Source organism: Monodelphis domestica, chromosome 6, assembly GCF_027887165.1.
Source record: "Monodelphis domestica isolate mMonDom1 chromosome 6, mMonDom1.pri, whole genome shotgun sequence".
NCBI classification, from domain to species: domain Eukaryota; kingdom Metazoa; phylum Chordata; class Mammalia; order Didelphimorphia; family Didelphidae; genus Monodelphis; species Monodelphis domestica.
In genome coordinates this window covers 19,806,213-19,829,088 of record NC_077232.1, presented here as the reverse complement: position 1 = coordinate 19,829,088, position 22,876 = coordinate 19,806,213, and the positions used below count along the sequence as shown (strand labels likewise).

Below are 22,876 nucleotides of genomic sequence, written 5' to 3'. Positions count from 1 at the left end.
GCTCATCCCAAGGGAGACCAACAGACGCCCAGGACGTCTGCCCTCCACCCCAGTCTAGCTCCTGTCTCCTTTCCTCTGCCTTCTTCACATGCCACTTCTCCGATGATCAGGAGAGAAGGGATAGGGGTTCCATCAGGTAGAAACCTAGAACAAGCCCCGAGAGTGTAGCCTCGCTCCGAGTGCGCAGAGGGGAGCCCGGAGGGAGGATAGAAGGGAAGAACGGTGGGATGTTGGGGAGAAAGGCCAGAAAGTGTGTAAGAGGGGGACCAGGAGCCTGGGAGGATGAGGTGCGAAGAGTAGGAAGTGAATGCCCTAGGACAGAGAGAGAGGGCTCTATAAGTGGGAGGGGGTGAGATGACCCTTGGAACCTCAGAGTGAGCTACGTTCCCCCTCCCTGTCTCACCCCAGACTAGAGTGCTTACCTTTGCAGCACGGATGCTTGCTGTCATCTCTGGGGATAAATCGGGGAAAACTGGCGAGCCAGCTGAGAGAGAAGCAGGGAAGGAGAATGGGGTGGGGCTAGAGGTCGGGGGCGGGGTTGCCTTCCTAGCAGAGGCGAGTTCGCGGACCTGCCCTGAACCAGGAGTCAAAACCGTCGACGACTTCCAATCTAGACTCCCGCGAATTAGCTGGGTGCTCTTGACCTAGGTCCTTCCTCTCCTGTTGGCCTCAGTTTCCCTCTTTATAAAATAAGGAGATTGGCTGGGAGTATCTTTGAGATCCCTCCTCCTTCTGATATTTTTCTGGGTACCTCATCCGGTCTTGTTCTTTCCTCCCATGGCATCACCTCTCTGGGTACTGGCTACCTGTCCACTCCCCAGACCCAGGAGGACTGAAAAGGTGCAGAGCACCTTAAGGGGGCTTCTAGTTCGCAGATCTGGAGCCAATGGCCGAGCAGAGCCTAGCAAAAGTCTTCCTGGGTTTGGGAGGCAAAGATGAGAATGGTTGAAAAATAATCAAGTATTCAGTCTCTTAATTCAAGAGGTGGGTGCCTACTGGCATGGAATATTGCCATTCTGGCAAACTCTGTAGATAAGTTCATCGGTTTCTGACACACGTTCCTTTTTACTTTTTAATCTTTATTACTGGCAATGTCTCCATTCGGAGGGAAGGAAAATATTGAGACATGAATATGAGAGAGGCAGAAATGATGGAGGGAATTATACCCAAAGGGCTACAAAAGAATTCCTACCGGTAATACTACTAAGTAGGTCTGTATCCCAAAGAGATTTTTAGAAATGGGAAAGGATCTGTGTGTAAAAAAAAAAAATATATATATATATATATATATATATTTATTTATTTATTTATAACTGTTCTTTGTGTGGCAAAGAATTGGGAACTAAAGGGATGTCCCTCAATTGGGAAACAGCTGAACAAACTGTGGAATATGATGTTGGTGGAATTCTATTGTGCTATGTAAAAAATAGACTCGAATACAGGACTACAATCCCCATGAGCCTTTGCTCCACTTCCCCAGAATGCCTTGTAATCTCACCTGGGCCGAGATCGAGAAGGTATTTAAGTGGATTCAAAGGCTTTTGAGGGGTCTTGGTTTTTTTTGGACTTTCCTCAGTCTCCCCATATTCCATAAATTTTAATCTTTACAGCTATAAGGAATGAACAGGATGATGTTGGAAAGACTGCATGAACTGATGCAGAGTGAAATAAGCAGAACCAGGAAACATTAGACAGTAACTGAAATACTGTGCAATGATCAGATGTGATAGACTTTGCTACTAACAGCAATACAATGATCCAGGACAATTCTGAAGGACTTATGAGAAAGAGTTCTACTCTCATAGGAAAAACTGTTGGAGAAGAAAGGCAGATGAAAACATTTGATTTATCACTTGCTTGTTGGGTATATGATTTAGGGTTTTGGTTTTATAAGATTATTTGCTTACAAAAATGAGTAATTAGGAAATATGTTTTGCATGATAATACATGTATAACCCAGAAAAAATGAAAAAAAAAATGAAATTTAAAAGAAAAAATGATGAAAGGAGTGAGAAACTGGCTTCTGAGTCAGAATGGCCTAGATTCAAGTTTCTCCTCTTGATACCTACTGGATGAGTGACCCTTTGCTGTCATTTCATCTCTCAGAGCCAAAGGGAACTTTGTTAGACAATAAATGGCAGACCAGTTGCTATTTTCATTGACAGAAGGGTCTCTAACACTAGTGGCATCACAGGAGCTTCCAAATATTTTATTCTTTTAAGTGAACATTTTTATATTTAATTTTTCCAATGACATGATAATTTTTAGCATTTGTTTTTTTTTAATATTGAGTTCTGAATTCTCTCCCTTCTTCCCTCTCCTTAAGAAGGCAGTTTGTCATCAATGTTTTTAATAGTGTGTGTTATTAGAATGCCATTAGAATGGGGATAGAGTGGAAACTTAGCTAGTGTGAGACTTTGTGCCTAGTCACTTGGGTTGTTGATTGAAGCCTCTAGGACTGATTGTTGGTCTTAAAGTGAAGAAAACCTGAGATCTAATCCTGTCTCCCACATTTATTGTGTGACAGCTGGAAAATCTCTTAACCTCTTTCAGTCTCCATTTTCTCACTGGTAAAAATGGGAATATTAGCACTTGGGGTTGTTATGAAAACAAATGACAGTGTATGACAGCTTTGAAAGCTTTCAGGTGCTTAAAAAATGCTGGTTTTCATATTCTTGTTCAATAACATATAGGAACTAAGTCTGCATCCTATACATACAAAAATAGATGGCACAGTGGATAAAACATCAGGTCTAGAGTCAGGAGAGCTTGGATTCAGATCTGGCCTTAGATACTTCCTAGCTGTATGACCCTGGATAAGTCACTTAAGTCCAATTACTGAGCCCTCACTACTCTTCTGTCTTAAAATCGATATCAATTCTAAGACAAAAGGTAAAGGTCAAAAATAAAAATAACATATAAAATAGAGATTAAAGCACACTTCATTTGGCATATAACAACATTTTGTATCATAAAGTTAAGTATTTAGTAATTTATCCAATCCACAGACTTTCCCCACTAACAACTATTTTGGGAATATTTCAATCATACATTATAGTTCTTGAGAGGAACGGTGATATAGTAGATAGAAAGCTGGCCTCAGAACCAGGGAGGATTGGGATCAAGGCCTACCTTGGTACATATCATCTATGTAACCCTAGTTGAGTGAGTTCTTCAACTTCTCAGTGCTCTAAGTAAATGTCCAAGACTAATTTGTAGAGAAGGTGCTGATTTGCATTGGTAGAGGGAGTTTCCTCATCAGGGAGTTCCCCAGACCAACAAAATCACAGATCCAGGCTATAGTTTTGTCTCATAATAGTTGTCAAATATTCCATGTACCCCAAGTTGGGAGCCCTTTCTAATGATGCAAGGCAGGAAACTATGCCATCTCCTCCAGGTGAGGAATCTGGGTCTTAGCCTATAAGACTTAGAGAGTTGAGTGACTCTCCTACAATTAACTAGCTGGAACCTGTGAAGATATAATGTGAAACTAGGTCTCTACCTCAGGACCAATGTTTTTTGCATAGCTCTACCCAGAGATCAATTATGTAAAAAAAAAAATACTTTGGAAAGAATTAATCACAATCTAAAGGGTTAAAATGAGACTTTGATAAAACCCACTTCTAACACTTAACTGTGTAGGGACAGGTGGGTGGCTCAGTGTATTGAGAGACAGGTCTAGAGACAGGGGGCTCCTGGGTTCAAATCTGACCTCAGACACTTCCCAGCTGTGTGACCCTGGGCAAGTCACTTGACCCCCATTGCCTAGCCCTGACCACTCTTCTGCCTTGGAGCCAATACACAGTATTGATTCCAAGACAGAAGGTGAGGGCTTATAAAAAAAATATGGAAATAAGTCTTGATCAATGACACATGTAAAACCCAGTGGAATTGCTCGGGTTGGCTATGGGAGTGGGAGGAAGGAAGAGTAAGAACATGAATACACAGTATTGACTCCAAGACGGAAGGTAAGGGTTTAAAAAAATAATAAAAATAAAAATTTAAAAATTAAAAAAAAACACTTAACTGTGTAACTGTCAGCAAGTCATTTAAAGTTTCTGAGTCTGTTTTCTCATCTGTAAAATAGGAATAAATACTAAATAGTGTCCTCCTTACCTCAGAGATCTTGTAGAATTGTTGATGAAAGGGACCTTAGCATTTTGATATCCTCATTTTACCCTTGAGGAAATTGAGAGTCTTGAGAAAAATGACAAGACTTGTCTTCTTATGGACTTGGAACCTGAGACCACTGCACTTTCAGTAATAAAAGCAGGACACCATACTCACTTTCTCTAAACCCAGAACTTTCTTTGTTTAAAAAAAATGATCTTTGTCTCCAGTGAATAATGTTTGGAAATGCTCAAATTAAAAAAAAATAATAATAATTAAAAAAAGGAAATGGCAAAAAAATCAATTCTGACCCATATTGAATTGCTTGTTAGATCCAAGAAGGAGGAGGGAAGAAGGGAGGGTGACAATATTGATCATATGACTTTGGAAAACTTATCAGGAAATTTGTTTAAAAAAAAAACAAAAAATCAATTCCCCCCCCCAAATTCACAAATATTTCTTATCCCCCCCCTTCCCCAACTAAAAAAGGAAAGGAAAGAAATACTCTTGTGACAACAATGTAGAGTCAAAAAAACAAATCTTCATATTTCCCATCCTCTAATTGTGTCCCATTCTGCATATAAATCCTTTACCTTTCAAAAGGTCAGGGGGTGGCTAGTGTACTCCCCAGCTCTGGAACCATATGGCCTCAGTTCAACCCAAGCTGTTTGTTTTCACACTTTTTTCCATTTTTTATCATCACTTCCATATTGGTCATTGTTGTAAGAGCACACTCATATATAACCACTTTCACGCCTTTAAAATATTGTATTATGAATTGCAATAATATAAATTGGCTCACATAAGTCTTTTCAGGTTTCTTTGAAACTAGCCCTTTCATCATTTCTTATGGCACAATTATATTCCATCACATGCACATAACATAACTTGTTTGTCCATTGCACAATTGATGGGTACTCTATTAGTTCCTAGCTTTGCCACCATAATCAAATTGTTACAAATATGTTTGCATATATAAGACCCCTTGCTGTTTCTTCCATCTCTTTGAGGAATGGTCCTAGTGTAGCATTGCTGGGTCGAAGCACATGCACAGATCAGTAACCTTTTGAACATTATTTCTCATTGGAGTTCACAGCTCCACCAAGTGCATTAATGTGCCCTTTTCCCTCCCAGCCCTACCAATATTTGTCCGTTTCTTCTCTTGGCAACTTTATCAAACTGATGGATAAAAAGAGGAACCTCAGAAACGTTTTTAATCTGCCTTTCTCTACTTATAAGTAATTCAGAACCTTTTTTCATAGGGCTACTGATAACTGAGATTTCTTCTCCTGGGCACTGCTTGGCACTTTGTCACCCTCCACTCCCATACATCCCCCCCACACACCTCAGTAGACTGTAAGCTCCTAGAGTACCAGGACTTTTTTTTTTTTGGTCTCTGCGTCTCTACACTCAGAAGTCAGTCAGTCAGCCAACAATGAAGCACTATGTGGCATAGAGAAGGTAGTTAATAAATGCTTTTATTTCCTGAAGAAGAGATGAGGAAATGCACCTGGTTCCCTTCATTAGAGAAATGGAGGACAATAACTGAGGAATGTTGCATCTGCTTTCAGACTCAGTTGACATATTGCTCAGTTTTGCAGAAAGGAATCCAGAGAAACCAAGACGTGATCTTTTTGCTCAGCCTTATCTTTTCACAGGAAAGGTTACTTATGACGCAGAGGGGGAAATAATTTGCTCAAGGTTGCTCAGATAGCAAGTAGCGGACTGGAGAGGAAGAACCCGGGTCCCCAGACACCCGATCCTGCCTCCTTTCTGACTCTGCCTCTCCCTCCACAGGCAGCATCCCTGAGGGAACATACGGGTTTGCCAGGGGGAGTTGGCAGTGCCTGGCCTTAACGCTGGGAGTTGCAGAGTTAATCTCTCCTCCAACCCACCCCCCCCTGCTCCCCAGATCGCAGAGAGGCCACCCAGGCAACCGGATGCAGAAGAGCGTTTCCTGTTTCCAGCTCGTTATCCTGATAGCAGCATCAGCCAGCGGGTCTTGCTTGGGGCTGTCTTTGCAGGTACTCCATCCCCCGCCTGGGGCTCAGAATCAGAGGACTCTCTGTCTTCTGCCTCCTCACACACACCTCCCTCCTGCGGTAAGCCAAGCCTTCTGAGCTGGGGAGGGAGAGACTATGGCAAAAAGAGAAGGAACTGAGGCAGCTGGGGACCAAGGGCGGAGGAGGAGGGGTGTGCTGAGAGCCGCCTTAGAAACGAGTCCACAGAAGGCTACGGTGGGCGTGCCGTTCGGATCATATATCAGAGGGGCCCTGGCCAGTCATCCGCGATAACACCCTCATTGTTTGGGGATTTGCCTGAGCTCACACAACTAATGAATGGCAGCCCGAGCCCAGTCTAGAACCCAAGCCTCGGGACTCTCGAGGCAGTGTTTTGTTCTTTGTACCAAAGCATGCAAGAATACAATGGATAAATCGATATGAAAAGGAGGCTGGATCAATAAAATGTCAGAGCGGGGGAGGGATCCTAGAACATAGAATAGGGAATGTCAGAGCTGGGGAGGAACGTAGAACATGGAACAGAATACCAGAGCTGGGGGACTCTGATAAAATAAAATAGAATGTTCTATTTAGAGGAGGCTTTAAGGGCATAGAGTAATAGTTGGAAGAGACATTCGTTTTCTGTAGACTCCGTGAAATGGGTTTCTGGAGTCTGTGGACTTGTTAAGGAACAATTAATTACCTCTAGATTTTCACAACCTGTAACTGAAGTTTCCTTCAATTATTTTTCAAACGGGATTCTATGAAAGGTTGCATAGGCTTTAAAAGACTGCTGAGGAATCTACAGCACACACCCCCTCCAAAAAAAACGTTTTTAAATCGATGCCTTAGACTATAGAAGATAGCATGGTCGAGGTAAAAAACACCTGATGTAGATGGTCAGAGCTGGGAGAAAGAAACCTTGGCAATCACTGAAGGTCCAACCCTCATTTTACAATTAAAAAATATGATCAGAGAGAATGGATTTATTTGCCCAAAGCCATATAGCTCTAGCCTTTGGACAAGAATGGTCTGATGCTACATGGCAAACTCTTTCCAGGACACCACGAGGTTTTTCTCTCAAAAGCAACTCACATTTATTAGATTCTTACCAGCTCTGGATTAAGAAGCCAGGGAACTGTTCCCACTATTTGGTAAGTGTGAGAATTTTTCTGTGCCTCAGTTTTCCCATCTATAAAATGGAAACCATAGTTGTTGGAAAGGCAAAATCAAAATGTAAGTGTAACTGCATCTTGAGTTGTCAACAGCCCTATGTAAATATAAAGGATTGATCCTTTCTATCTGGAAACCAACTCCCCCCCTTCAAAAAAAAAACACAACAACAACTGTTAATATCAGCTAAAAGGTCCCTAAAAATCATCTAGTAGGGGCAGCTTGATGGCTCAGTGGCTTCAGAGTCAAGCCTAGGAACAGGAGTTCTTGGGTTCATATTTGTTCTCAGACATTTCCTAGCTGTGTGACCCTGAGCAAGTCACTTAACTCCTATTACCTAGAGCCTACAGCTCTTCTGCCTTAGAACCAATACACAGTATTAATTCTAAGAGGGAAGGGAAGGTTTTTTTGTTTGTTTTTTTTTAAACCACCTAGTCATTATCTTGTACATAGTAGGTTCTCAATAAATGTTTCTTAGGCAAATTGCATCAGGAGCTGAAGCCAGATCCTCGGACTCCTGAGGTGGTATGTTTTCTGCTACACACATGTGTCCAGATCTCTTTCTCTGTATTATCTCCTTGTCTGTCATTCCTTTCTTCTCCTTTGCCTCAAACACTTTTCTCTCTTCTTTCCTGGCTCTCCCAGCCTCCCTTACTCTCTTCTGACCCTGATCTACTTACTTTTCTCTTTTTCTCTGCCTTTCCCCAGGCGCATGGCCCTCTGTTTCTGATGATGTTAGCATTTGAGGATGTAGCGGGGTACCACTACCGGAAGGAATGGAAACAACAGATGGCTATTTAAAGAGACCTCTACAGGGATGTTATGCAGGAGCATTAGTAAAACCTGCAGTGTTTGGGTGAGGTGGTGGCTTTCTCTGGTAATGGAACTCAATTTTTACCTTTCCTTTAGCATAGTTTGAGGGCTGAGAGCTCTCAGACCCCCTACCTTCATTCCCATCCTTTGTACTATCTACTTCCTCTTCCTGAGAATAGATTCAAACATCCACAGGAGTCCAGGGATGAGGCTGGTCTCTACTGGGCCTCTCCTTTCTTACATATCAAATAATTTCCTAAAGAAGAGCCTTTCTTTTCTCCTAAGGGAGGAGTTTCCTTAAATCGTCTATAAGAAAACTGCTGTAAAATTATGTTTCAAAAACTATTCGGTTATGCTCCAAGTGTCAAAGCATTAAGGAAGTAAAAACTGTTAGGGATCCTAGAGAGCCCCTTTAAATAGAAGGTTCCAAAAAACTTATAAAACAGTAGCAGGAAACAGCTAGGTAGTTCAGTGGATTGAGAGCCAGGCCTAGAGACAAGCAGTCCTGGGTTCAAATTTGGCCTCGGATACTTTCTAGCTGTGTGACCTTGGGCAAGTCACTTAACCTTCATCACCTAGGCCTTCACTATTCTGCCTTGGAACCAAAACACAGTATTGATTTGAAGAAGGAAGGTAAGAGTTTAAAAGAAAGAAATGAAAGGAAATTGCATCAGCTGAAAAGATGCATTAATTAGTAATTAGTCTGTGAACAGCTTATGCATATGTGTGTATGTGTTTTAACTGTCAGGAAGATTCAACAGAGGCCATAACCATCCTAACTAAAAAGAGCCATAATAGACCAGAGTGTTCTAGCAAAGATTTTTTTCCTCTCAATATTTTCTGTTCTGGTTGGGAAGAAAAAAAAATCAAAGCTAAAAAAACAGTTTAGAAGGACAACTAGGTGGCTCAGTGAATAGAGAGCCAAGCTGGGAGGTCCTCAGTTCAAATGTGGCCTCAGAAGCTTCCTATCTTGGGGACCCTGAGCAAGTCACATCGCTTAGCTCTTCTGCCTTGGAACTAGTACTTAGCATCCATTCTAAGATGAAAGGTAAGGTTGGAAAAAAAAAAAAGATACTCCATCTCTCAACTCCCAGCATTTTCTCGATTATCTTCCTAGGTCTGGAATGTTCTTCCTTCTCATGTCCACTTCCTGACTTCTTTGACTTTCAACAAATCTGGGTTATAACCCTGCCTTCTAAAAGAAGCTTTTCCCAAGACCTTTTCATTCTGATGCCTTTCCTCCATTGATTATTTTCTATTGATCCTATACATAGCTTGTTTGCTTGTTGTCTCCTCCATTAAATGGAGCCCTTTGAGGGAAGGGATTGTCTTTTGCCTTTTTTCCCTCTTTAGCACAAAGTATAATAAATACTTATTGAGTGACTGTCATTAATAATATGGGCCCATAGTTTTCATGTGACTGCCAAGGGATTCCATCACACATAAAAAGGTAAAGAGCCCATAACCTAGGAGATATACATGATGAATCCAGCTTATTCTTGTGATAGTAAAGAGCTACCCTTTATAACATTTTTATTAAATAGTAATAAGAGAAAATTCATCAAAATCACCAAATAGCAATACAAACTGATACCATAGATAATATTCAATACCCATGAACTGCCTTCCCTTTTTACATAGGAGCTAGAGAAGGTCCCTTATTTCTCTTCTTTGGGACCAAGATTATTCCTTATAACTTCATAGCAATACTTTTCAATCAAAATTTCATCTCCAATTTAAAAAATTCAAATTAATTTTTAATATTCATTTCTAATTTTAAAATACAAATAAACATTTCAATATGCATTTCCATTTAGAAATTCAAATTAATTTTTATATTAATTCCAGTTCTGTGATTTTGGTTCTTTCCATTTCCAGTTTGCATCAGTTCATGCTAGTCTTTCTATATTTTCCTGTACTCATCACATTCGTCTTTTCTTACAGTAAGCATAGTCATATTCCATTGTGTACCACAATTGGTTTAGCCATTCCACAATCAATGGGCATCTACTTTGTTCCCAGTACTTTGCCACCACACACACACACACACACACACAATATAGAATTGAGCCTTTTTTTGTTATTGATCTCCTGGAATATATGTCTAGCATCAGAATCTCTGGACCAAAACAAGTATAGACATTTTAGCCCCTTTATTTGTATAATTACAAAGTGCTTTCCAGAATAGTCATGATCTTACTTTTAATAGTTTATTCCTCCCATTTGTAGATATCTCTCTTTCCAAACCAGACTTCATCACTCAAATGGAGAAAGGGGAAGAAACATGGAATTGGGAAGTTGCCACAAAAACAAAAGATCCCAAGGGACTCCCCAGCTGGAACAGAACTTGGGAGACCAGGTGAGTCCTAGTTAGTGCCTGAATATTCCCTTCCAGGTCTTTTACCCTTTGTTGTCATACACTATCACCTTAGATTCTCTCAATCTCACTATCGAAAGGATCCTCACTTTGACAAACTTTGCCATTAAATTCAGACAAGGTCTTCTTTATCTATGAGGATGGCATAATTTGGACCAGCAGCAGGGTTAGGAGGGCTGGGAGACTATAACATTTAATTCCTAGTATTACATTTTAGGAAGGATTCCGATAAGCTAAAACTTTCTGAGGTGAGCAGGTAGGAGGGTGCAGTGACTCCAGTTTACGTTATATAAGAATCATTTGAAGTTTCTTTATTCAGTTCACATCTACCAAGCATAGGCATTACCCAAGTGCCTTTTCTTTCCAGATTACCTTCATTATGGAATGATGGAATAGAATAAAAACTCTATATATGTCTTGTATGGATATGTTGTCTCCTCTGTTAGAAAGTACTCTCCTTGAGGGCATTTATTGAGTACCTACTATGTGCTAGGCCTGGGGAATAGAAAAAGAGGCAAAAGACCATCCTTAACCCAAAGAGATACTTCCTAGCTGTGTGACCCTGAGCAAGTCACTTAACCCCCATTGCCTAGCTCTAACAATTCTTCCCCTAATCAGTAATCATTAGTGGTTCCATAGCACCTCTAGGATCAAATATAAACTCATCTCTTTGACTTTTACCTCTTGTTTTCCCTGAGCTCCTTCCAGATAGCTCAAAACTCACCTTGGGCAGGAAACCTTTCCAGGTCTTCCCAGCTGCTAATGCCTTCTCTTTTCAGATTACCTTCAATGACTATATATGCCTTATACACACATGTTTTATCCTCAAGGAGATCTAACTGGGGCCAAACTTACCCCTCTGTGCAATTAATAAGAAATTGGTTAAGTGGAATCACGCGTCGGCTACGGGGGGTGGGAGGGAGGAAAAGAAAATGATCTTTGTCTTTAATGAATAATGCATGGAAATGATCAAATAAAATACTATAAAATTAAAAAAATAATAAATAAATCACACAAAAAAAAGAAAATTCCCAACCCAAATAAGTGGTTAATCCTATTCAGTTATCAAGTCCTATCAATTGTCCCTTTGCATCAAAAAAAAAAAAAAATAAGAAATTGGTTACTCTAGTTAGAGAATTATGAGAGGCTCTTCAGCATCAAAGCATACATTTGTGTGACTGTAGCAAATTCCTTCCCCTCTCCAGGCTTCAGTGTCCTCATCTGAAAAATAAAGAAGTTGAACTAAATGGTCTCTAAGGTCCCCTTCATTTCTGGATCTATTATTCTATGTCATCCATCTTTAATAGCCTTCTCACACTCGTAATTGGCAATTCTATAATCAATTGCCTCAATGCTTATGATGTTAAAAAAAGGCAAGAAAATAGATTATACACACATATATACACATAGACGATAGCTAGATAAATGGATGGTCAAAAAGACAGACAGAGAATAACAGTAATTGCCCCCCCCCGTAATTTTATTAACTGAGATAGGTAAGTCTGCTATTGACATAGCAGAGAAACATGGAAAAAAAGTACTCGATGTTGAAGGATTTACCTCATTGACCACCGAAGTCTGAATATCTATTTGAGATAATCAAGGAGGGTGAATTCATCCCTGGATAGAGACTAGAAAAAGGGCTCTCAAAAAATAATAAGAGCCATACCCTGATAGATAACATGTTCAAAGGCTATGATCAGGCAGTTCTCAAGAAGAAAAATCTAGCTGTCCACGTGTAAGAATAAATGTATATCAAAGCAGCTCTTGGAGGTTCTACCTCACCCCCATCAAATTTTGTCAAAGCTAAGAAAATAGCAATTATTAGATAGACTGTATGTCTAGGACACTAATGTACTGTCAAGTTAAGTCAGTAAACATGCATTAAGCATCTACTGTGTGCCAGATCCTGTACTAAGTGCTGGGATTACAAAGAAAGACAGAAGAGTGCCTGCCTTCAAGGGATTTATAATCTAATGGAGGACACAATATGCCAATTACAATGTACAAATAAGACACATATAGGGGGCACTGAAGATAATCTCAGGGAGAAAGCACTAGAATTAAGACAAAAGGCTTCCTGCAAAAGGCAGGGTTTTAGATGAGACTTGAAGGAATACAAAAAGAATGTAAAAGGCAACAACAAAAACAACAACAACAACAACAGAGAGAGAAGTCCAGGCATAATGGAGCTATGAATCATTTCCTCTATCCTGGGTATACTTAAGCATATATTTAGTATATACTATACCAAAGTGCACTAAACTGGCCATACTCTTTGGTCCAGCAACTATATACTCCAAGGAGATCAATGTCAGAGCTGCATATGTCTAAGAATATTTATTACAGTACTTTTCATTGTAACAGAAAACTGGAGACAAAATAGGTGGCCAGCAATTCAGAAATGACTGAAAAAATTATATGTGTAAATGGAAAGGGATTTTAGTATTCATAAGAAATAATGGATATGATGGAGTTAGAGAAATGTGGAAAGATATGCATAAATTGATACTGAGTGCAGATCCAGGAAAACAATTTATATGATGACTATAAAAAAGAATGTGAGAGGGGAAAACTTTGAAAGCAAGCAGAATCCTGCCCCTGAAAGTGATAAGTACTGACTTCAAAAGACTGAAGATAAAATGTATCGCACCCCTTTGCAGGAAGAGTTGATGGACTGGTGGTACAAAAGAGAGATTGTATTTGCTGACAAGGTTTGCTTTTGCCTGACTAAATATATTTGTTACAAAAGAGAACTTCCACTGGAGTAGGAGAGGGGGAGAGCTAGGTATGTGAGAGACATGAAGGAGAAAAGGAGCATTGATTAAAAAAATTTTTTTTAATTAAAAACATTTTAAGTGTCCTTAAGAATTCCAGGTCTAGGGGTCAGCTGGGTAGCTCAGTGGATTGAGAACCAGTCCTAGAGACGAGAGGTCGTAGGTTCAAATCTGGCTTCAGCCACTTCCCAGCTGTGTGACCCTGGGCAAGTCACTTGACCCCCATTGCCTAGCCCTTACCACTCTTCTGCCTTGGAGCCAATACGTAGTATTGGAAGGTAAGGGTTTAAAAAAAAAAGAATTCCAGGTCTACACTGAACAGGGCTAGGGAAACTCCTTTGTTCTGATCACATGATCATAGATTCCTACCTGCAAAGGACTTTAGAAACCATCTAATCCACCCCCTTTCATTTGCAGATGAAGAAACTGAGGTTTAGGAAAGTAAAGGAATTTCCCCAAGGTTACATCAGTAGTAAAAAGTAGAATTAAGAGTAAACTCAAGTCTTGAGATTCCAAATACATCACTTTTCCAGGCAATCATTCTGACCAATCTAAGAAGGTTCTGTACTTTATATCAGATTCTGAAAAGGGGATGGGATTTGGTAATTCTTTTTTGTTGTTGTTTCCTGCTTCAGAAATTGTTAGATGGCATTCCTGAATTTATAAGTCTCAATTTCATTCATCTCTTTATTCCAGCTGAAGACTTGGGAAAAATGAGAAGGGTTATCAGCTGAAATGTCTCATGTATGAGTACTCTCAAGGAATGTGCACAGAAAGGTCCCAAGAGGTGAAGAAAGTTCCTGGATTATTGGAAGAGCCCATGTGAGTTAGTGCACTTCAGAAAAGCAGCAGAGAAAAGTCTCAGGGAGTAGGTAGAAAAAAATCTCCCCCCAAGATAAGGGATCTGGGAAACCTTGTTGTAATCAACCCTAAAACTAAGGCCAAGTTTTGAGAAAGTCAATATCTTTAGTGAATGTGAGAAAAGCTTCAGTCTGAGCATTCCAGTCTTTAAAAGTACCCAAAAATCCATTCAAGGGAGAATGCTTCAAGTGTGTGGATTGTGGGAAAGTGTTCACTTACAACTATTTGTACATTAGAATCCATACCAAGAGAGGGGGGAAAAAAACACCCTGAAACCTATAAAAGCCCTGAAAGTGGGAAAACCTTTAGTGAGAACTCCAACATAAAAAAAAAAAAAAACCCAAGGAGGAGAGAAATCCTACTTTCTTTCTATCTTGTACTGAGAGTAGAGATAGGTTCAATGTGAAATCATCCCTCATTATCCACCAGAGAATCCACACAGGAGAGATACCCTGTAAATGCCCCCAGTGTGGGAAAAGCTTTACTCACCATACTACACCCATTAAACATCAAAGGACCCACACTGGAGAAAAACCACATACAATCAGTTCTGCTACAACTCTTGTTTTGAAAATGGGAATCTGCTCCAATATGATTGCTATATTAGGCAACAATATGAGCATAGTACTAATTTTGGTTTGCTTATGCACAATTTCATCCACAAGAAACAGCTAGAATGAAGAAAACTGTACCCAATTGAACCGAGCCTCGAGGAATACACAAAACATTCACACTTTAAATACCTACCAGCTACTTCACTTCACCATCTGTCATCTTAGAAGGTTGTTTTATTATTTTTTGTGTGCGAACTTTTCTATATTAAAAAAAAAAAACACTCATTCCACATCCCAAACATGTCTAAGCGTCCGGGTTCCAAAATCCCAAACAATGGTGGCAAAAGGAAAACTTTCAGTATCGAGGAGAAGCTTGAGATAATAAAGCGATTTGAAAGAAATGAGAGAACATGTGATATAGCCAGAGCCACAGGCATAAAGGAGTCTACCTTGAGGGCCATCAGAGACAACGCGGTAAGAATAAAAGAAACGTCTATGACGGGAGTGACTACAATTTCTGCCAAGTCAGTAAGAATAAGACCTAAAGAAATAGCAGAAATGGAAAGACTGTTGAGTATATGGATCGAAGGGAAAAAATCGAGAACAACCTTTCTCACGATCAAAGGAAAAGCCCTTTCTATCTACGCAGATCTAAAGCGGAAAGCAGCAAATCCTGCAGAAGTGGCGCCTTTCCGGGCTAGTTGTGGCTGGTTTAGTGGTTTCAAACACCGCTACAATGTCCAAAATCTTCAACTGTCTGGCGAAGCCGCCAGTGCAGAGCATAAGGCCGCCAAGAAATTTCCAGCCGTGATACAGAAATTAATTAAAGAAGAAGGCTATACATTGGATCAAATTTTCAATTTCGATGAAACAATTATCTATTATAAACGCCTGCCTCGAAGGACCTGCATCTCCAAGGCGGAGAAGCACGCCCCAGGATATAAGTCTTCAAAAGATCGCTTAACCGTGCTGTTCGGGGCTAATGCCAGTGGAGACTTGAAGCTAAAGCCAGTAGTGGTTTATCGCTCTGACAATCCACGAGCCTTGAAAGGCATTGTTAAAGCCAGCCTTGGTGTCCATTACAGGTATAGCAAGAAAGGAAGGATGACCGCCCAGATCTGCATTGATATCTTTGCGGAATTCTTCCCTATTATTGAGTATTATTGCAAGAAAAAGAACTTGGCTTTTAAAATTCTAATAATCATCGATAATGCCCCAAGCCATCCCCCGACCATAGCGGAGCTCAACCCCAAAGTCAAATTCGTCTTTTTGCCTCAAGAAACCACCTCTCTGATCCAGCCCCTCAATCTGGGGGCCATGGCCCTGTTTAAGGCTTACTATCTAAGGAGGGCATTGAAGATGCTGATTGCAGCTACTGGAGGCGAGAATGTGGAAATTGCTCTGGAATTTTGGAAGCGATTTAACATCAAAATGGCCATCGATATCATCGTGGAAGCCTGGAATGATGTGACCCAAGAGTGCCTGCATCGCGTGTGGAAGAAAATGCTCCCTAACTTGATTCAGGATTTTGAAGGAGTTGAGCCTGCAGAGCAGTTTAAAAAAATCAAAGCAAACTGTGTTGATCTGGCAAAACAAGTTGGATTCGAGGTGGAAGACAAAGATATAGACGAGCTTTTAGAGCCTCACTCTAACGACCTAACTACCGAAGATTTGCAGCAACTGGCTGATGACCAAGCGGAGGCGGAAGATGAAGAAGATGATGACGACGATAATGAAAGCCAGAAGGCTACCCCGCGACAGCTTGACACATCACAGTTATTGGGGGTTTTAAGTGTTATTGAAAAGCAATTGCAGTGGCTCGAGGATAATGATTATAACGCCGAACGGAGCAGAATAGTCGTGCATGGCATCCGCACCAATTTGGAACCATACAGGCAGCTTCTTTATGAAAGGAGGAGGCTAGCCAAACAGCAGAAACTGGACATCTATTTTAAGCTAATACGGAAGAAACACCTAGAGGACCGGGAGCCATACCCATCCACATCTGGTGTTACCACTTCCAGTCCAGTTTCAGAGAAATCTTCTTCTACCACCTCACAATAACTCACAAAGCACAACCCTTCCAAAACCCCCTTCTGCAGGAAAACTTTAGATCTTCGTCAAGGTAAAGTGCCATATTTCTCATATACCTTCCGATGTGAAACTGTGGGCCGAGAAGGACTAGTCCAAATCCATACACTCTATCTACTCTAGATCCTATGGGAAAGAAGGGAAGGGCTCAGCAGTAACCCAACGCTTGGACTGCATCATTATCTATTGTAGCATTTAAGTATTTCTTAAAAACCACGCTACCATTTTTAATGTTTCTGCCCTTTTTATATGTCACTAGTTAAAGCTTCTTAGGGTTCCCCTATCCCCGTTTCCCCTTAGCTCTGTGACTTTTATTACACAATTTTGCATAGTGTGGTGATTTTTAGGAATGCATATAGTGTATTGTAGCAGAACTGACTGTACATGCCCCGACTGAAATAAACTTCATACATTGGTCAGATCTCATCAAACATCAAAACATCAGAGAATTCATACAGAGTTAAGAAATCCTATCAGCATCCTGGGTGTGAGAAAACAGCCTCAACTCCAACCCCCTGAGGCACCAGAGACTTCAAACAGCTGAGAAAACTGAGAAAGTTCTGAATATGGGGATGGCCTTGGCCAGAGAGTTGAAGTTTGTTGAACACATCTAGATACATAGACTGAAAAGAGTTGGCCATGGGGCTCTGCCAGCAGAGGTGTAGCTGACATCTTTAGTGGCAAACAGGCTCCTTTCTGCCTCTCAGACATGACTAAGAAGCTGTCTGTATAAACATGATTCCAGTGATCTTACCTGAACTGTGAAAAATGTCTCCATCTGAAAGAAACCGCCCTACAGAAGCTCAGCATGAGCATCAATCACAATCATCATTTACATCATTGACTCACTTGCCAGAATCTCCCAGCCTAGTGTTGTCAGGTTTCCCAATCTAAACACTGAGATGGGCCGAATGGATTCCCTTGTCAATTTCAAGGAGGTATTCCAATGATTTGAAATGACCAAAATGTCTTAAGAAGTCACAAAGACTGAAGTTCGTAAAAGGGGGCACTGAATTTAAAAAGTAATGTTCTTGGATCATTATCCTTCTAGATCTTCTCTCCAAGGGCTCAAGAATATGAAGTATGAGAGCCAGGAATGAATCCTTCCACTCTGTTTTTCAGTGATCAGAACTTTATCAGAGTAGGTGTGCAATTTGTATCCAGAAATATAGAGAGAGCCACATTTTTTAAAATAGGAAAACTGAAGAGTATTGAGAGAAGAATCCAGTGCTAAAATTTTTTCTTAAAAATTGATTCTACATGGACAAGAGAAAAGATTCGAGGTTATCCAACTTTAGGAAGAGAAAGCTAAAGGAAAACATTATCCATCTTTAGGGACATGAAGGATTATGAGAGAACTGAAAGGGATCTTAGACGTCTACATGCCTGGAATGTATTCCTTCCCTACCTCTACTTCATAGAATTCCTTTTTTTTTTTCCTTTAAGACTAAGCTCAAGGACTGTCAAGGCAGCTAGGTGGCACAGTGGATAGAAGGCTGGACCTGGTTAGGAAGACCCAAGTCTGAATTTGAATCCAGCCTCAGATGCTTACCACCTATATGACCCTTCCTTGGCAAGTCTTTTAACCTCTACCTGACTCAGATTCTTCATATGTAAAATCCCAGTCTCCACATCAGGAGATCATAGCAGCAGCTGCCTCATAGGATTGTGAAGATAAAATGAAATTTTGTAAAGTGCTTTTCAAACATTAAAATATTCTATAAAGTCTAGATATTACTATCTTATGCATGAAAATTTTCTTTATCCTCCATCTGATAGTGCCCTCCTCCCAAAATACTTTATATTTGACTTCTTTACATATGTTTGTGTTATTAATTTTACATTTATGCTGTATATAGTCTGTAACTGTTTTCTTCCCCATTAGAAAGGAAGTTCCTTGATATCAAGGGTTGTTTCACTCTTTGAAGTTGTATTCTCAACATCTCATGCAGTGTTTGGTACATAGTAGGTGCTTAATAAATACTTGTTGATTGATTATAGACTTTAACCTCATTTTACATATTCTGTAAGAGAGACCCAGTGTCACCTAGCTATGAAGTATTTAAGGACAGATTTAAACATGGGTTTTCCTGGCTCCTCAATCCACTACAAAATACTGCATCCATGATGGTTATAACCCCAGGCATCTATCCTTGGTCTCCACAAAGCCCTGAATAAAAGCAAATGGGCTTCATCAATTGGGAAATGGCTGAACAAGTTATGGTATATGACTGTGATGGCATAGTATTGTGCTAAAAGATGAGAAATGGGATGGTTTTAAGAAAACCTGGGAAGCTTGTATGAACAGATGTTATACAGTAACAATAATATTATAAAGATAAAGCTGAAAGACTTAGAAAACTCTGATCAACACAAATTGAAAGGATTCATGATAAAAAAAATGCTATCCGGTCAATCAATCAAAAAACATTTAGTAAGCACTGACTGTGTACTAGGCACTATGCCTCTAGATAAAGAGCTGATGGAAACAGTGTAGATTTTCTTTCTGTTTTGGATATGGCTAATGCAGAAAATTGTTTTGCCTGATAAATACATATTTGTAAAAGGTTTTGTATTTCTTGACCTCCTAATGAGCAAGGAAAGGGAGGTGGTAATGAGAGAACTTGAAAAAGAAAATAAAAATGAATTTAAAAAGCACTGAGAACATTTAAAAAAGGGACAAATGGGCTTACATTACATTAAGAGAATCATAAAGTAGGCATGAAGAAACATTTTTGACTACTGGATGACTAAACATTGGACCAGGAAAGAGAGTGATTAGACTTCTTGTGGTTGCTTCCTTCCATAGAAACCTTTAAAAATAATCTAATCACCTGTTAAGCATCCTTCCTTTTGTAAAGCAGTGAGTGGGCTATACTATAACATCTTCTGAGATCCTTCTGAGCTCTTTAGTTTCATAATTCAAGAACAGTGGGATTATTCAGATTTATAAGAATAAAAGCCATACCCCACTTGATAAAGTCCATAGTTATGAATAGGAAATTCTTTTTTAAATTTTTATTTAATTGATTAAAAATTTTTTTCCATGGTTACATGATTCATGTTCTTTCCCTCCCAATCATCCCACTCCCCTCCCATAGCCAACGTTCAACTCCACTGGCTTTTACATGTGTCATTAATCAAGACCTATTTCCATATTATTGATATTTGCAGTAGGGTGATCATTTAGAGTCTACATCCCCAATCATATCCCCATTGAACCATGTGATCAAGCAGTCAATGAACAGGAAATTCTTAAAGGAAGAGATCTAAGCCATCAATAGCCGTATTAAAAAAACTGTTCAAAATGACTAATAATTAGAGACGTGAAAAATTAAAATTACTTTGAGGTATCAATTTACACCCATCAAATTAGTAAAGATGACAAAAATGGAAAATGACAGAAGCTGGAGAGACTACAGGAAAACAGGCACAGTAATGTATTGTTGGTGGCACTGTCAACTACAATGAAAATCAGTCTGGAACAAAGCTCAAAGAAGTCATTTCACTGAACATGCCCTTTGACCCAGTGATACCACTACTAGACCAGTATCCCAAAGAGATCAAAGAAAGAGGAAGAAGACCCATTTGTACAAAAATATTTATGATAACTATTTTTGTGATGGCAAGAAAAACTAGAACTAAGGCAGTGCCCACCTAGTGGGGAATGACAAAAAAAATGGCATGAATGTAATAGAATATTTATACCATTAGAAATTATAAGAGATAGTTTCAGAGAAGGCTAAAAAGACTTGAATGTACTGATGCAGTGAGCAGAACCAGAAGAGCACATTATATAATAACAACAGTATTATAAAGACAAATGACTTTAAAAGACTTAAAAACTACAATCAGCCCAGTGACTAATCAAAGTTGTAGAGGACTGATGAGGAAGTATGCTATCTGTTTCCTGAGGGAGGAGGGAAGAACAACTAGACATATATTTTTGGACAGAGACAATGAGAGAATTTGTTTTTCTTTATATGGATTTGTTACAATGGTTTTGCATTTCTTCCTTTCCCCCTTCCAATGGTGGGAAGGAATGTGGGAGGAAGAGTTAATATTTTTTTTGGTTAATTGGAAAAAATGGAACAATTGCCAGACCTTCAAAAAGATAACACAAATGGCTTTCTGAAAAGACCAAAACTCCAAGAGAAAGGCTTGTTCTTTCCCTTCATGTGAAAAAGGGATAGCATGTACATACTTAACTCCTTTAGTTAAGGAAAGCAAGATAGCAAAAATCCTGGAGCTGGTATAAGGGCACTACATCAAACTTTGTTTGGGATACACATCTAGGAGGTAGGAGGACCCCCATTTTGCTGCACTCAGTGTAGTACCTATCTTAAAATGGATGAGGATGTGAAGGATGATAGGATGGGGATCTGGGTGATTATGAGCAACTATCTGAGTCTTTTTTTTTTTAAACCCTTACCTTCAGTCTTGGAGTCAATACTGTGTATTGGCTCCAAGGCAGAAGAGTGGGAAGGGCTAGACAATGGGGGTTAAGTGACTTGCCCAGGGTCACACAGCTGGGAAATGTCTGAGGTCTGATTTGAACCCAGGACCTCCCTTCTCTAGGCCTGACTCTCAATCCACTGAGCCACCCAGCTGCCCCCTCTGAGTCTTGATAAAGAGAAAAATCAACATGAAATAGAAGAAATAGTGATGGAATTGAGGTCAGGACACCTGGATTCAAATCTATGCTCAGATAATTATTAGTTGTATGATCTTTGGCAAGTCACTTCCTCTCTATATACCTCATTTTACTTACCTAAAAAAAGAGAATAATACTTGCATTCTCTATGTCACAGGGTTGTTGCAAGAAAGACGTTTTATTAACCTCAAAGCACTTAAAAGAAATGTAAATTATTCTGCTGATAATCAGCAGAAAGAGTTGTCTCTGTTGTCTTATCAATCTTCTTAACCTGTTGCCCAATTTACCTTTAATTAATGGTATTTGTCAGGTTGTCCTCATAAATCTTGGGACTACTCTGTAGTTTAATAGATTCCCCAAGAGAGGAGAGGAGGAAAGAGGAAAACAATTAGAACTTCCTTCCCCTTTGGCTAAATTCTAAAGATTAAACCATCCTATCTGTCCTTTCTCCGAGCCCTTTGAAATCTCTTCTACCAATGACAGGGCCTGGCTTTCTCCTCTCATAATGGAATTGTCACTTTTCCCCAAAGTTCCCATCATTTCCACCCCAAGAACTACTTCCTCACTATTAGTCAAATTAGGTTCAGAATGACAGTTCTCTTTGGCACTTCCTTCATTTTTTTTAAAGGACAAACTAGGGGGCAGCTGGGTTGCTCAGTGGATTAAGATCCAGGCTTAGAGACAGGAGGTCCTAGGTTCAAATCTGGCCTCAGACACTTCCCAGCTGTGTGACCCTGGGCAAGTCACTTGACCCCCATTGCCTAGCCCTTACCACTCTTCTGCCTTGGAACCAATACACAGTATTGACTCCAAGATGGAAGGTAAGGCTTGAAAAAAAATTTTTTTTAAATAAAGGATAAACTAATCTTGGTAAGTTAAGAATTTCTGAGCTACCCTGCTTTCATCAGAAAGGATATCTAGATAATTGAAGTCCTCCGTGACCAGAATATCACACCTCCATCCCAGGTTTCTGGTCTAGTTCACAAACTCTTCATTTCAGTTCTCCTTTTCAGACATTCTATAGCATATTCCCTTGCCAATACAGTTTGGGGATTTTCCTCATATCTTCTTATTTAAGGCTATTATTTCCCTGTCCCTTTGATCTATTCTATCCCTTTATGATAAGGTATATCCTTCCAGAGCCACCTTGCAGATAAGTCTTTCCCAACAAGGCACAATGATATTTAGGAACAACTTAGGATCTATAATTCATCCAGTTCATTGTGCATTTGTATATCAACACCTAAAATGAATCAGGAAAACAATTTCCTGTTATCATAGGATCTTAGATCCTGGGAAAGCCCATAAGGACCATCTTGTTCAATCCTCTCATTTTACAGATGAAGAAATTGAAACCCAGGGAAGAGATGTGACTCATCCAAGTACATTCAGGTATTGCTGGTACTCTTCTTGGATATTGCCCCTCCTTGAATTACTGTCCCTCTTCTTCTAGAGTTCCTTCTACT

At 39.8% G+C, this 22,876-nt stretch overlaps 2 protein-coding genes across 10 annotated transcripts in view; one reads left to right on the top strand and one right to left on the bottom strand.

Moving 5' to 3' along the window:
• Nucleotides 1-22,876, bottom strand: part of UBE2L6 (ubiquitin conjugating enzyme E2 L6) — a 51,792-nt gene that overhangs the window by 13,437 nt on the left and 15,479 nt on the right. Inside the window, exon 1 of one of the 2 annotated variants that reach the window (XM_056801727.1) lies at nt 423-505. The exons of the other annotated variant lie outside the window; for it this stretch is intronic. Coding sequence (XP_056657705.1) covers nt 423-449 — 27 coding nt within the window. The 5' untranslated portion in view covers nt 450-505. Of the gene's footprint in view, nt 1-422; nt 506-22,876 lie in introns of those variants that run through there. 2 annotated transcript variants of the gene reach the window in all.
• On the top strand, nt 5,673-19,414 carry LOC103105183 (tigger transposable element-derived protein 1-like). Of its 8 annotated transcripts, none has more exons than XM_056801726.1 (5): nt 5,673-6,212; nt 7,992-8,139; nt 10,326-10,455; nt 13,947-14,072; nt 14,777-19,414. In XM_056801726.1, exon 5 carries the CDS (start codon nt 14,966-14,968, stop codon nt 16,727-16,729), a length of 1,764 nt encoding a protein of 587 aa, XP_056657704.1. In that variant the 5' UTR covers nt 5,673-6,212; nt 7,992-8,139; nt 10,326-10,455; nt 13,947-14,072; nt 14,777-14,965; the 3' UTR covers nt 16,730-19,414. The 8 variants fall into 8 exon arrangements, with proteins under 8 accessions (XP_056657704.1, XP_007497541.1, XP_007497540.1 ...); XM_007497479.3 differs by having other exon boundaries at nt 7,992-8,160; XM_007497478.3 differs by adding an exon at nt 7,762-7,808 and having other exon boundaries at nt 7,992-8,160; nt 13,947-19,414.

What these genes read in the sequence shown, in the direction of transcription:
- LOC103105183 (XM_056801725.1), top strand. Translation starts at nt 14,966, where the DNA reads ATGTCTAAGCGTCCGGGTTCCAAAATCCCAAACAATGGTGGCAAAAGG.